Genomic DNA, 15981 nt, shown 5'->3' on the forward strand with positions numbered 1-15981 from the left:
CACCACCAGGGAAATCCCTAGCCAAACTCTTAAAAGTGAAATTGACTGACTGTATCCATTGTGCTTTTGTCACAAAATAACATCTAATGATAGCTGTGCGTTGGGTGGATGCTGCTGTGGGAGGTGGTGTTGCAGATTAGCATGCAGGTGGTTTTTCAGGAGTGCTTTTGGGGTTGACAGCTATGGAAGAGAAGGGGAGAAGCAAGCTTAGGTAGGAAAAAATCAAGATGCCCTGAAGTCTCTACAGAAATCTTAGTTGACCCTCCAGGGAGTCCTGAAGATGAGTTGACACTTAAGAGCTTTCCTGAGTCACGTCTGGGACCTTTATACCCCCATATTGAATTGGCTGTTGGTTGTGGGCTGACCAGGAAGGGGATTTGACTATAGGCGAGCAGTCACATCTCTGAAGGAGGCTGAAGACTGGGGATGTCTACTGGTAGCACTCCTGGTAGCTGGGATGACAAATGCTCCATTGCTAATGGGGGATTCTGGAGGTGGGGTGGAGAGCGGGAAGGTCAGATCACAGCATGCACCACGAGTGTCATTAGGAGATGCGGATTTGAATTCGCATTCTGTTTCCTAACTGTGAGACTCTGGCAAATATTCCCCTGTGCTATGCTTTTTAAATCTGTAAAACAGGATTAGTAGGTCTAGTTTGAGAGTTATTATGAAAATCATATAAGATGTTTATTCAAACACCTGAAACATGCTAAATATTCTATACATGTTTATAGGCTAAGGAAACATAAACAGTGATATTTCCTTGTCAAGAGTGCACTTTTTAGAAGTTGGGTTTCTCCTGGAAAATACTACTTCTACATTCAGTTAAGAAATATTTGAGGCCCTATTATGTAAATAGTTATGTGAATATATTAAAAAGTCAAGAATATTTATCTTCCAGCTGTTTATAATCTAGCTAAGGATGTGTGTATATAACTAGTTGAATAACAAAAATTGGAACATAAGATACATGTTGGACAGGTTTAGAAGTATAGACCATCAGGCTTATGTGGTTGAAAAAGTTTTTTTTTTTTTTTTTTTTGAAAAAGTTTTAATGGAAGTTGATATTGAAGAAAAAAGTTGATGTTGAAGAAAGAAGGTTGATATTAAAGAAAGATCCCCACCTCCCTCCTTAAACTGAGGACAGGTCAGGATTAATACTTGGATCATCAAGGTCTTATGTGTGGTGGTTTGAGTAAACAGATGTCCGTAATAGAGAGTTTGTGTCAGGAATGGTGTGATCACATTGAGAATAGAAATTGGAACAAGCTTATCAAGAGTCTTAAATACCACAGAGAGAGTTGGAATTACAGATTTAGGAGACCCTTACGTAGAGATAATAGTTAAAACATTGAATGTGAATTAGGTTTCAGAAAGAGAGAGACAATGAATATGAGAGAGGTTGTGAAGAATGTCTTGTGATTGGAGACAGAGGAGACTTAATAAGTGTTCAGAATAGTAGAAAGGGAGCCAGGGAAGCAGACTGTTATGAAAGCTAAGGCAAGAGGGTTCCAAGAGGCAGGGGCAGAAAACCATGCAATGCTTAGAAAGAGAATGATCATCAAGAAAACGCCGTTCAGTTTCTATGTGTGGCTTTCTGCTTACCTTCTATAAAGCCCCTAAAGACTGCAGTTTTAACTTTTTTGCAGATGTCTAAAATTTTTAATACCTTATTTCTTACTCTGTGTTCTACGTTCCAACTACACATGTGTGCTTGCACAGTCCCTAACACAGTGTCATTTCCTTCCTTTCTTCAACAAATATTTATCAAATACCCATTCTGTGCTAGACACCGCGTTGACCACTAGGAATATAATGAACAAAATTCCTACTTTAGTCAAGCTTACATTCTAGCTGGGGTAGATGGTAGACTATAAACATTGGTGTATCTGTCCAGTGATAGAAGAGGTAGGTCAGAGGGGCAACTAGGGCCATTCACACAGGGCCTTGTAGACCCTGCTAGAGACTTTGGATTTCCCTTTACTTTGGGGAAAGGCATTTGGAGAGTTTAAAACAAAGGAAAGACATGAACTACATTAATTTTGTAAAACCCTTATGACAGAGGTCACTATATGTGTGTTAAATTAAGAGTCATTCAGTCTGTTTGACTTACCTTTGAAAGGATGACTGGCTGGCTACAACATGGAGATTAGATCACAGGTAACCTTCTTATGGCTCCCTGGAGCAAAACCCAGGCTTCTGTTCTAAAACATTTTGTTATGTTTTTAAGTCTCATTGTGAGTAGCTGCTACGTGGATTTATTTAAGTACTATGACTTATCCAACAGTAATATAAAAATAAACACACATTTATGTCAATTCCTTCATTTTTTTTGGTGTCTACCTTAAAATATGAATCCTATTTTAAAACCAATTTTGGCAAATGAGTTGTTAATCTGGGTGATTAATCCGTGGAAGTCAGGGCTGAGAAAGAGGACATGACAGACCTTTGTCAAATTTTTGAAGGGCCATCTCTTGGATGAAGGTAGACTTTTGGTGGAGGGGAGATCTGGGACTAGAGATTGAAAGATTTCAGTTAAGTATAATGCAGAGTTTGTCAGTAATAGAGCTGTTTGTCTGTGGCGTGGAATGCCTCACAGAAGAGTGAGCTTCTGATAACTAACATTAAAGCAAAAGTGGAACGACTATCTGTTAGAGCAGTTAGGGTGGGCTTCCTGAATGAGGAGGGGAGATTGAATTAAGGTTTCTCACAAAATCACTATTTTTACCTTTAAGCATTATTCAATATTGGTATTTTATTTTTTACAGAGATAGTTTACTGGAAGCGACACAGGCTGGTACACATGCAGAATAACTGAAGTCCATCAAATTGTCAGGCATTCAGTAAAATGTAGAGCATTATTAGTCTTAGTCATTGTCTAACTTAAAACTCCTTTTCTTTTTCAGGGATATCATGATAACACATTTTGAACCTTCAATCTCGTTTGAGGGCCTTTGTAATGAGGTTCGAGACATGTGTTCTTTCGACACCGAACAGCTTTTCACCATGAAATGGATAGATGAAGAAGGTGAGTGAATAAAGAGACGGCTGCCTGTGTGAGCATTTGATTTAAGATAACATTTTGTAATTTTTTTAAACAATAAAGCTATATTTAATTTCAATCAATCAAAATGTTGTAGCTTTTAGAATCTATTGCTCAAGATTGCACGTAAGCAACTTAAATGCAAATTATATTGGTAGCGCTTAAGGGAAGCAGACTGTGTACTTTTTTTTTTTTTGCTCTCCTTCTATTTGATATTTTTTTATTAGTTATCTATTTTATACATATTAGTGTATATATGTCAATCCCAATCTCCCATTTCATCCCCCCCGCACCCGCTTTCCCCCCTTGGTGTCCATACGTTTGTTCTCTACATCTGTGTCTCTATTTCTGCCCTGCAAACCAGTTCATCTGTACCATTTTTCTAGATTCCACATATATGCGTTAATATACGGTATTTATTTTTCTCTTTCTGACTTACTTCACTCTGTATGACAGTCTCTAGGTCCATCCACGTCTCTACAAATGACCCAATTTCATTCCTTTTTATGGCTGAGTAATATTCCATTGTATGTATGTACCACATCTTCTTTATCCATTCGTCTGTCGATGGGCGTTTAGGTTGCTTCCATGACCTGGCTATTGTAAATAGTGCTGCAATGAACATTGCGGTACATGTATCTTCTTGAATTATGGTTTTCTCTGGGTATATACCCAGTAGTGGGATTGCTGGGTCATATGGTAATTCTATTTTTAGTTTTTTAAGGAACCTCCATACTGTTCTCCATAGCGGCTGTATCAATTTACATTCCCACCAACAGTGCAAGTGGATTCCCTTTTCTCCACATCCTCTCCAGCATTTGTTGTTTGTAGATTTTCTGATGATGCCCATTCTAACTGGTGTGAGGTGATACCTTATTGTAGTTTTGATTTGCATTTCTCTAATATTTAGTGATGTTGAGCAACTTTTCATGTGCCTCTTGGCCATCTGTATGTCTTCTTTGGAGAAATGTCTGGTTAAGTCTTCTGCCCATTTTTGGATTGGGTTGCTTGTTTTTTTAATATTGAGCTGCATGAGCTGTATATATATTTTGGAGATGAATCCATTGTCCACTGATTCATTTGCAAATATTTTCTCCCATTCTGAGGGTTGTCTTTTCATCTTGTTTATAGTTTCCTTTGCTGTGCAAAGCTTTCAAATTTCATTAGGTCCCATTTGTTTATTTTCGTTTTTATTTCCATTACTCTAGGAGGTGGGTCAAAAAAGATCTTGCTGTGATTTATGTCAAAGAGTGTTCTTCCTATGTTTTCCTCTAAGAGTTTTATAGTGTCCAGTCTTACATTTAGGTCTTTAATCTATTTGAGTTCATTTTAGTGTATGCTGTTAGGGAGTGTTCTAATTTCATTGTTTTACATGTAGCTGCCCAGTGTTCCCAGCACCACTTATTGAAGAGACTGTCTTTTCTCCATTGTATATCCTTGCCTTCTTTGTTGTAGATTAGTTGACCATAAATGCATGGGTTTATTTCTGGGTTTTCTATCCTGTTCCATTGATCTATATTTCTGTTTTTGTGCCAGTACCATATTGTGTTGATTACTGTAGCTTTGTAGTATAGTCTGAAGTCAGGGAGTCTGATTCCTCCAGCTCTGTTTTTTTCCCTCAAGATTATGTTGGGTATTCAGGGTCTTTTGTGTCTCCATACAAATTTTAAGATTTTTTGTTCTAGTTCTGTAAAAAATGCCACTGGTAATTTGATAGGGATTGCATTGAATCTGTAGATTGCTTTGGGTAGTATAGTCATTTTCACAATGTTGATTCTTCCAATCCAAGAACATGGTATATCTCTCCATCTGTTTGTGTCATCTTTGATTTCTTTCATCAGTGTCTTATAGTTTTCTGAGTACAAGTCTTTTACCTCCTTAGGTAGGTTTATTCCTAGGTATTTTATTCTTTTTGTTGCAATGGTGAATGGGATTATTTCCTTAATTTCTCTTTCTGATCTTTCATTGTTGGTGTATAGGAATGCAAGAGATTTCTGTGCGTTAATTTTATATCATGCAACTTTACCAAATTCATTGATTAGCTCTAGTAGTTTTCTGGTGGCATCTTTAGGATTATCTATGTATAGTATCATGTCTTCTGCAAACAGTGACAGTTTTACTTCTTTTCCAGTTTGGATTCCTTTTATTTCTTTTTCTTCTCTGATTGCCGTGGCTAGGACTTCCAAAACTATGTTGAATAATAGTGGCAAGAGTGGATATCCTTGTCTTGTTTCTGATCTTAGAGGAAATGCTTTCAGTTTTTCACCATTGAGAATGATTTTGCTGTGGGTTTGTCATATATGGCCTTTATTATGTTGAGGTAGGTTCCCTCTGTGCCCACTTTCTAGAGGGCTTTTATCATAAATGGGTGTTGAATTTTGTCAAAAGCTTTTGATTTAAGGTACCATTTTGTCTTTTTAAAATTAATTAATTTATTTATTTTTGGCTGCATTGGGTCTTCGTTGCTGCACGTGGGCTTTCTCTAGTTGTGGTGAGCGGAGGCTACACTTTGTTGTGGTGTGCAGGCTTCTCATTGCAGTGACTTCTCTTGTTGCGGAGCACAGGCTGTAGGCACACGGGCTTCAGTAGGTGTGGTACGTGGGCTCAGTAGTTGTGGCTCGCGGGCTTTAGAGCGCAGGCTCAGTAGTTGTGGCGCACGGGCTCGGTTGCTCCATGGCATGTGGGATCTTCCCAGACTAGGGCTCGAACCCGTGCCCCCTGCATTGGCAGGCGGATTCTCAACCACTGTGCCACCAGGGAAGCCCTGTTTTTAAAACGTAATAAAAGTCCTAATTAACTTAAAGAGGGAAAGGTATGTTAGAAATTTGATGCCATTCTTTTTTATTTTATTTTTTTTTAAAGATTTATTGATTGATTGATTGCTATGTTGGGTCTTTGTTTCTGTGCTAGGGCTTTCTCTAGTTGCGGCAAGCGGGGGCCACTCTTCATCGCGGTGTGCGGGCCTCTCACTATCGTGGCCTCTCCTGTTGCGGAGCCCAGGCTCCAGACGCACAGGCTCAGTAGTTGTGGCTCACGGGCCTAGTTGCTCCACAGCATGTGGGATCTTCCCAGACCAAGGCTCGAACCCGTGTCCCCCTGCATTAGCAGGCAGATTCTCAACCACTGCGCCACCAGGGAAGCCCTGATGCCATTCTTATTTTCCTTCAAGTATTTGGGTATCAAAGAGTACAACTTTGTTTTGCCCTTTTTACCCTTAAATATAGTGAAATTAATGTGACTTTTTTCCAGCAATAAGGTAAACATCTCATTAAATAGTGTTACATTTTAGTTTAATTTTGAATATATGTTGCCTTATATTTTAAGACAGTACTTTCAATAATTTGACAGTACTTTACAGAAAATATTCTTTAAAGAAAATGTTTTTAAAAAAGTGTAAAAGTGATTGGGACAACCATTATTTCAAAGGTGGTGGCAAAAACTTGATTCAGAAAACATTTATTGAATATGTGTGTGTTGAGGATAGATACTTTCTGTCCTCAAACTCCACAGGGAGATGGACATGTGAAAAACAAAAGTGACAGTTGAACCTAAATGCATAGGGGCCTCAGAATACAAAAGAAACAGCATCCGCATATGCCTGAAATATTTGCAAAGTTTGAACTAAACGTATAACAGAGTAAAAGTTTTCGAAGTGGAGTAGGTGAGGGGAGAACCAGAAAGAAAGAATAATATATAAGAAGGCACAGAGGTATGAAGAACATGGTGTGTGTGGGAAGAGCAGTAATTCACTAAATTGAAAGTATGGGGGGGCCTCCTTCTGGCGGTCCCATATTGAACCGGAGTTGGAAGAGGTGAGTCTGGTCTCAGAATGGAGGTAAAACCACCACCAGGTCACTCCCAGCCTGCTGCCACCAGGAGGAGGGCCATGATCCAAAGGAACCAGCGCTGTTGAGAAAACTGTTTATTGGAGGTCTGAGCTTTGAAACTACAGATGATAGTTTAAGAGAACATTTTGAGAAATGGGGCACACTTACAGTTTGTGCAGTGATGAGAGACCCCCAAACAAAACGTCCCAGGACCTCTAGTTTTGTGACTTACTCTAGCGTTGAAGAGGTGGATGCAGCAGTGAGTGCAGGACCGCCCCGAGGTTGATGGGTGTTTAGTGGAACCAAAGAGAGCTGTTTCTAGAGAGGATTCTGTAAAGCCTGCTGCCCTTCCGAAAGTGAAGAAACTTTTTGTTGGTGGTATTAAAGAAGATACAGAAGAATATGAGAGTCTACTTTGAAAAGTATGGCAAGATTGAAACCATAGAAATTGGTCTTTCAACCATGGAAGACAGGCAGAGTGGAGAAAAGAGAGGATTTGCTTTTGTAGCTTTTGATGATCATGATACAGTTGATAAAATTGTTGTTCAGAAATACCACACTATTAACGGGCATAATTGTGAAGTGAAAGGCCCTTTTTAAACAAGAAATGCAGTCTGCAGATGGCGAAGAGGTCGTGGAGGTGGATCTGGCAGCTTTGTGGGTTGTGGTGGGAACTTTGGAGGTGGTGTAGGGTTTTTGTATTTAACCTGTTAACCAGAAGCCGTGGGAGCCTAGTTACGCTAATGCTGCTTTTTAAGAGACAACTTTTCCCAAAAAGTAATTAAAATATTAATCAGTTACTATTCGGATGGGATGCTGATTATTCATAAGGGCTATTATTGCTGCCCCAAAAGGGCTTGTTAAAAATTGAGATTTGATGTTAATTCACTTTTTTTAAAAATGACTTTTGAGGGACAGGTGCTTAAAATAAAACTAGTTTCTAATTTTTTTTTTAGTTAATTAATTTTAAAAGTTAAGGATGGGGAGTGGTAAGGAACTTGGGCTAGATCCTTGCTACTCAAAGTGTAGTCTGTAGTACTTAATAGAAAAGGGGGCTCTCTGGCCCCATCACAGACTACTGAATCAGAATCTACATTTTAACAGGATCTACAGGTGAGTTGCATGAGTATTAAAGTTTGAGAAGCATAGGACTAGATTCCAGAAGGCTTTGCAGACCACATTAGACTTTATTTTACATGATGGAATGTCATTGAAGTGTAGTTGAAAGATGCCTAAATATATTAGTTTTGTATAATGGTTTTCTATTAATTGTAATACCAATGGAATTTCATTTTAAGCAATGTCATTTTAATATTTAGCTCAATATTTGGGGCTGGCCATTTCTGTGTTCCGTGATATGAAGAGCCCTGAAAAGATATTATTCCAGCTTCAAGCTATGGGTAAACTGAAGCCCATTTTCATTTTTTAAGGCCATTTTTAAAAGTTTCTCTAAAGTAATCCATGTTTACTGTTTGGGGAAAAAAAGAGATGATCATGAAATTTAAAAAGAAGTCTTCTGTTTGCCCTTTATCTTCTCTCTTCCCTCACCAATCCTAGTCCTAAGGGAGGAAACCACAGCTTAGTATATATCCTTCTAGATACATTCTATGCATATAAAAATATTTCTTGTTTCTATACATCACTTATAAGCACACTTTATTTCACACACAAAAAAAATGTATACGAACCATTAAGCAGTACTTCCCTTTTATATTATGTATTGGATGTTTTTTCATTTCAGTGTACATCAATTTGCATCATTACCTTTTTTTTAAACACTGCATAATATTCCATATTGTAGATATTTCATGATTTATTTACTCTTTTATTGACAGACATTTGGACTGTTTCCAGTTTTTGGCTATTATAAGTAGTATATAATGAACATTTTTATATGTAATTTTGTGCTGTTGTATGGGACTCTCTCTGTAGCAAATGTGCAGAATATGCACATTGTAGATTTTGGTAGATAGTGACAGTTTGCTCTCTAAGAAAGTTAAAACAATTTATGGCACAACTACATTGAATGAGAGCATCCCTTCACTCTTGCCTTCACCAGCTTCAGATTTTTTGAAAATCTAGCTAGTTAGATTTGTATTTTAAATTTTGTACTACTTAAGAGTAAGCTGAGTTTTCTCATCTACTTTTTGACCTTCTCTATCTAAAGGTTTGTTTAAATATTGTTAATTATAAATGGTGTGGATATTTCACAGTATGTCTTCAGCCTGAAAATGAGACTATATAATTTAGCACAGTGCATAGAATATAGTTAGCATAGGGAGTTGCCCGGTGGTCTAGTGGTTAGGACTCGGAACTTTCACTGCGGTGGCCCGGGTGCAGTCCCTGGTAGGGGAACTGGGATCCTGCAAGCCACACAGCGAGCCCCCCCACCAAAAAAAAAAAAAAAAAAAGAGAAAGAAGAAAGAATATAGTTAACCTCAATAAACTGGTTCTTACCCTAGCCAGTGTTATTTTAATCCTGTCCTGATCATTTCATGTCATTTATTTTCCACTTAGGGTCTTTTCATTCAGTGGTTTTCAAACTGTAGTACACATAGGAATCACTAGATAATGCTTTTTTTTTTCAGAAGTTTATTTATTTTATTTATTTATTTTGGCCGCACTGCACGGCTTGTGGGATCTTAGTTCCCTGACCAGGGATTGAACCCGGTCCCTCAGCAGTGAAAGCGCGGAGTCCTAACCACTGGACCACTGGGGAATTCCCTAGATAATGTGTTTTATTAAAAGAAATTGGTTTAGAGACAGTCCATTTAAAATTTTTATAGTACATTTATACTTTGTATTGTCTTTGCCTGGAGAGTTCTGTTCCCAGACTGCCTCATGGCTGTCTCTTTCTTGTCATTCAGGTCTTAATTCAAATGTCATGTCCTCCAAGAAGCCTCTTAACCCCTATTCACTTTGTATCTTATTTGTATGGTAGAATGTAAGCTCCAGGACAGCAGAGATCCTGTCTTTTCCATGGAGTTCCAGTGCCTAGAGCAGTACTCAATAGTAGCATGCTCAAAAAATATTTGTGAATTGGTAGCAAGCCTTTCCACAGTTACTTTTATGTCAGTTATTGGAGATTTAAGCATTAGGAGTTGCAGTTTATTCTGTTTTTTCTTAACCTAAGAGTGTATTTTAATTAACAGATTCACATAGTAAATTAAATTAATTCTCTGATGAAACAGCCTTATCCTTTTATAGTGTAACTCATAGTTCTTTCTCTCTAAATAGCTATTAAGTGTCCTGATTTTCTGGGGAAACTATAAAACTGTAGCCTTTGCCTCATTCAAGTAAAGGTTAAACTTTTCATTAAGGTCTGTTGATTCCCGTGTGATCCTTTTTACACTGGTGAATTCTGATACCAGTCTTTTCTTAATTTTAGGCTTACAGAGCCAGTAGTAATTATTTTTCAGCTCCTTGCAATTATTTTTCAGTTGTAATTTTTCATCTTTATTTTTAGCCATGTAGGCATTGGGGCATGCTTATATGGAGAAGAAATTTCCTCTAGGATCAGTGGAAGACAGGACTATAATTTGATTTCTCTGGTTTATGAGAAACATTGTTCTAGAAGCTAAACATTTAATTGTGGGATTTTATATCAGAGCAAATAAAGATCATACTTCATTTCTTTACACAGATTTATGACAACCATTCTTTTTCTTTGTGTTCAAAACTAGTTTTACTGATTTGTTTTGATGTGCATGTGGAAAAACTGGTTTGCTTAATCTAACTAAACATTTTAGAATGAATAGTATTTTGTAACAATCATATCCTCGTTCTCATATGCAGTGAGAGTGTGGGGCAGGGCATGATAAATGTGAGTTTTTAGTTCCCTATATAAGTGTGAATGTTTTTCCTTAAGGATGTGCTTTAAAAATATTACATCTAATATTGAGTATTTTCTAAATTTCTAATTCTATAATTTCTAATTTATTCAGGGTCTGAATACCCGGGTTAAACTTAACTGTGTCACTTCTCTTTTACTAGACACTAGTAATTTCTGTCACTAGCCTTTGGGTATTTTGTTTCTTGTTAAAGTTTTTATTGAGAATAATGCATGCTTTTTAACAAAAATATTGATTTATTTGAAGGAAAAAGTGTCTCTGGAGATCTTCAGACCCCCAGAAATAGCTGCTATGAACGAATTTATGGTATCTCTTTCTGTGAATATACAACTAGAAGGGATAGGGTAACAATTTTTTTCTGTCTTACAAATAGACTAATATTATACAAGCTGTTATTTAACCTGCTTTTTCCCTTACCATCTTGTAGATAGCTTGTTATATCCGTGGTTTTTTTTTTTTTTTTTTTTGGCCACACCACGCGGCTTGTGGGATCTTAGTTCCCTGACCAGGGATTGAACCCAGGCCCTCAGCAGTGAGAGCGTGGAGTCCTAACCACTGGACCACCAGGATATTCCCCATATCAGTGCATGTAGATTTATCTCGTTCCTCTTAAAGGCTATGTAGTATTATATAACAATGTTGTACCATAACTTATTTAACTAATCCCCTTTTGATGGATATTTGGATAGTTTGCAGTTTGTCAAAAATACTGGTGCAGGGAATATCTTTGTGCATGTATTTTGGGGACACTTGTACTATATTATTTGTAAATTCCCTGAAATGGAATGTGTCCTTGATGATAGGTGGTACCTAATTGACCTCCAAAAATATTGTACCCCTTGTTATACTTTTACCAATAGCATTTGTGAATTCCTTTTTTTTTTTTACACCCTGTAAAGGACTATGTGAGGGAAACAGTTGAAAATATAGGTGACTTGCAGAGTGGGAGAGGGTATTATTTGGATATAGTTCTTTAATTCATGTCCTGTTGACTCTAGTAGGTGAGTTTCATGGAAATTTCAAATGAGTATAAACTTTCTTTGCCATAAAGAGCATGGAGTGTTTCTGGATTCTGGGAGGTTAAGCTTCTTCCTGACTTGCATTATAAAATCTGATTTGATCATGGGGGGAAAAATAGAGTGCCAAGATGCAAAAAAACCATACTTAGGATGGCAAGAAACATACTTCTCTGATGTGATGTTTTCCAAACATCTTCAGTCTGGTGTAATTTTAGCTGGTATGTTAAGAACTAAAATAGTAAATCATTCTTCATACTTTTTTTTAATCCCCAGCACTATGCACTGATAGCGGTAATCATGTCAGAAAGAAACAGTGAGGGAAAACTTTTTGACTGAATGTATATTCAGTGTAACTTCAGTTATTTAGATAGCAGTATTGTGGCTCCAAACCTGAAAATTCAAAAATGAAAATCAACATCAATAAGAAAGAAAATCCGAGCACCTCTGAGCAGATCTTGTTTTGTAACTGGTATTTTCCTTCTGCTTGGAGAACTTCCTTTACCATTTCTGCAGTGTAGGTTTGCTGGTAATGAATTCTTTTCGCTTTTCCGTATCTTTACTTCTCCTCTGAAAATAGCTTTATTGAGGTATAATTAATGTACAATAAACTGTACATATTGTACGTACACTATTTGATGAAGTTTGACACCCAGGAAGCCATCACCACAAGCAAGGTAGAGAACATACCTATGACCCCTGAATGTTTCCTTCTGCTTTGCAATTCCTCACTCCTGCTCCTCCATTCTGGGCAACTACTGATCTGCTTTCTGTCCCTATAGATTAGTTTGCATTTTTGGTCTGGCTTCTCTCACTCAGCATAATTATTGATACATGTTTTGTGTGTATCAGTAGTTCTTTTTTTTTTTTTTTTTTTTTTTTTTGCTGAGTGGTATTCCATCATGTGGATGTACCACAATTTGTTTATCTGTTCATCTGTTGATGGACATTGAGTTTGTTTCTAGTTTTGGGCTATTATAAATAAAGGTGCTATGGCAATCACATACAAGTCTTTGTATGAATATATATTTCCTTTTCTCTTGGGTAAATACTTAGAGGTGGAATGGCTAGATCATATGGTAGGTATATATGCTTTTTTTTTTTAGTGAAACAGGAAAAGAAAAATTTGAGGAGATGAGATATGGGGTACTGCAGTCCAGGCATGTTCTCAGGCAGATGGTTTTTAGAAAGGAGTTTATATGGAAGTTGAGGAGATGGATACCTTTAAAAAACTGTCTATGCCTGGTAGTCCCTGGAAAGTCTTTCTGTACTCCCAGCGGGTAGAGGACCCCACGAGAAGATAGCTGACTTTGAGAAGTCCCCAAGCACTTCTCTTAGCTCTGGCCTCTGCCCCAGCTCCATGCCCCAGACATTCTGCCTAGTAAATTCTGGCTGCTATCATTTATATACCAGGCTGTGGTGATGCCTGAAAGGCAAAAGGATCAGACTGGGGCCCACCTGGGAGAAACCCCTTGCAGTGGTGGGGTGGGGATGTGTTGAGAGGTGAAGCAAGAGAGACCATAGGAGTCCAGCAGGGCACCAGGGCTCTCAGACATGCTCTCAAGCATGCTCTGGTCTCTGCGAAGTTCTGTCCTTCTTGCTGGCAACCCCATCTCCAGCTGCATTGTTCCTTCCCTCTGTAAGAGCCAACTACTACCATAGAATAAGTTTATAGTCTAAGCTGTCTTCGCACTCCTATCCCTCCACCCCCAAGCAACCACTAATCTGTCACCTTTTTGTATGTATACATGACAAAGTATAGTGTTTTTATGTGCCTTTATTTATTTTATTTTAGTTTTTTGGCCATGCTCTGCGGGTTGAGGGATTTTAGTTCCCTGACCAGGGATTGAACCCCGGGCCCACTGCAGTGAAAGCGCTGAGTCCTAACCACTGGACCGCTAGGGAATTCCTTTTATGTGCTTTTAAATTTATATCAGTGGCATTATTCAGCACATATTTTGAAACTTCCCTTTTTTTTTTTTTTTAAACTGGGCCTTATGTCTTGAGGTTTATTCATGTAGATGGAGAACTAGTATATTCCTTTTTTAAAATTCTTTTTAAAAAAATTGTCATAAACTTTACATAACACAAAATTTTACCATTTTAACCTTTTTTTAAAAAAAATATTTATTTGCTGTGTGCGGTCTTAGTTGCGGCAGACAGGCTCCACAGTTGCGGCTCATGGGCTCCTTAGTTAGGGCTCGCGGGCTCCTTAGTTGTGGCACGTGGGCTTCTTAGTTGCAGCATGCGAGCTCTTAGTTGCGGCATGCATGCGGGATCTAGTTCCCCAACAAGGGATCGAACCCAGGCCCCCTGCACTGGGAGCGCGGAATCTTATCCACTACGCACCCAGGGAAGTCCCCATTTTAACCTTTTTAAAGTGTACAATTCAGTGACATGTAAGCACATTCAGAATGTCATGCAACCATCCTCACTACCCATTTCCAGAACTTTTTATCATCTCAAACAAAAACTCTGTACCCATCAAACAATAACTCCCCTCCTCCAGCTCCTCCAGCTCCATTCCCACTCCTCCAGCTCCTGGTAACCTCACTTACACTTTCTCTCTCTATGAATTTGCCTTTCTGTCTCTATGAATTTGTCTATGAATTTGCCTCTAGGTCACCTTTGTTTTTTTACTTTTTGTTTTTTGGGGGGGGTTTGTTTTTTGGTTTTGGTTTTGGTTTTCTTTGGCCACACCACACAGCTTGTGGGATCTTAGTTCCTCAACCAGGGATTGAACCCAGGCCCAGGGCAATGAGAGCGTGGAGTCCTAACCACTGGACTGCCAGGGAATTCCTGAGGTCATCTTTGTTTTTGAAAGATAATTTTGCTGGGTAAATAATTATAGGTTGATAATTTTTTTTCATTCAGTACACTGTTTTGTACTGCATTGTTTCTGATGCAGAATCTGCTGTCATCTTTACCTTTGTTTCTCTTACGTAATGTGTCTCTTTGGCTGCTTTTAAGATTTTTCTCTTTGTCACTGGATAAAGCAATTTGATAATCATGGACCTTAGTTCAGTTTTCTTCATGTTTCTTGTCTTGAGATTTGTTGATCTACTTGGATCCATGGGTTTATAGTTTTCATCAAATTTGGAAAAATTTTGGCCATTATCTCTTCAAATACTGTTTTCTGTCACCAGATTCCTCTTTCAGGGACTCCAGTTACATGTATATTAGGCTTCTCAAACTTGTCATAAAGCTCACTAACTCTCTGTTCTTTTATTTTTTTCCTTTTTCAGTCTTTTCCTCTGCATTTCATTTTGTATAGTTTTATAGCTGTGTTTTCAAGTTCACTAATCTTTTCTCCTGCAATGTCTAATCCGCCATGAATTCCCTCTAGAGCATTTTTCACTTCAGAAATTGTAGCATTATTTCTAGACATTAAATTTGGGTCTTTAAAAATATCTTCCATGTTTACTTAACATGCTCAATACCCATAGCTTCTGAACATATTGGATATAATTATAACTCTTTTAATGTCCATGTTTACAAGTTCTTATATTGGTGTCAGTTTGGGGTCAGTTTCCATTGATTGATCGTTCTCCTGTTATGGGTCATATTTTCCTGCTTCTTCACATGCCTGCTTATAGTTTATTGGATTCTGGACATTTTGACTTTTGCCTTATTGGATGTTGAATATATTTGTATTTGTATAGATATTTTTGAGCTTTGTTCTGGGATGCTCAAAAATAGTAACTTAAATAACCATTTAAGTTACTTGGAAACAGTTGATCCTTCATTGCTTGATTTCCAATATCTTGAACCATTTTTTTTTCATTTATTTTGTCTAGCTTTTCTGTTGTTTTAGGAGGAGGGTTAAATCCAGTTCCTGTTAGCTTATCTTCTCCAGAAGTGGAAGTTGAGGATGGGCAGCTTGATAGGATAGCACATGCTTCTGTAACCACTGATTTCCACCTCCCAGAAAAAGGAAGCAAGAAGCCGGAAGTCTATTACTATCTGTTATGGGGCCTAATATTGAAAGGATGACCACCTAAATACCATATTATTCTTGGAAAATTTTTGCAAATCTACATTTTAAGCAATGCAACCCTTTAGGGAGTGCTGTGACTTTCAGAAGTGGCATACAGTGTCTTGAACCCAGTATTCAGAGGCAGGATGGCAGTAGGAAGGTCTTGGTGGGAGCAGAGAGTGAATCTATAAATCTGTGGCAGGCTCAAAGATCAGGAAGATCTATCATCTATCTATCATCTATCAGGAAGGTGCTGTCTCAGGCAAAT

At 37.9% G+C, this 15981-nt stretch overlaps 1 protein-coding gene across 1 annotated transcript in view; it reads left to right on the forward strand.

The window, feature by feature from the left end:
- The window catches only part of PRKCI (protein kinase C iota), an 81831-nt gene that overhangs the window by 12046 nt on the left and 53804 nt on the right, over positions 1-15981 (forward strand). The window contains exon 2 of the mRNA XM_036851252.1: positions 2907-3028. Within this exon, the coding sequence (XP_036707147.1) occupies positions 2907-3028 (122 nt within the window). The remainder of the gene's footprint in view (positions 1-2906; positions 3029-15981) is intronic.

Source organism: Balaenoptera musculus, chromosome 4 (genome assembly GCF_009873245.2).
Source record: "Balaenoptera musculus isolate JJ_BM4_2016_0621 chromosome 4, mBalMus1.pri.v3, whole genome shotgun sequence".
In the NCBI taxonomy this organism is placed as follows: Eukaryota; Metazoa; Chordata; class Mammalia; order Artiodactyla; family Balaenopteridae; genus Balaenoptera; species Balaenoptera musculus.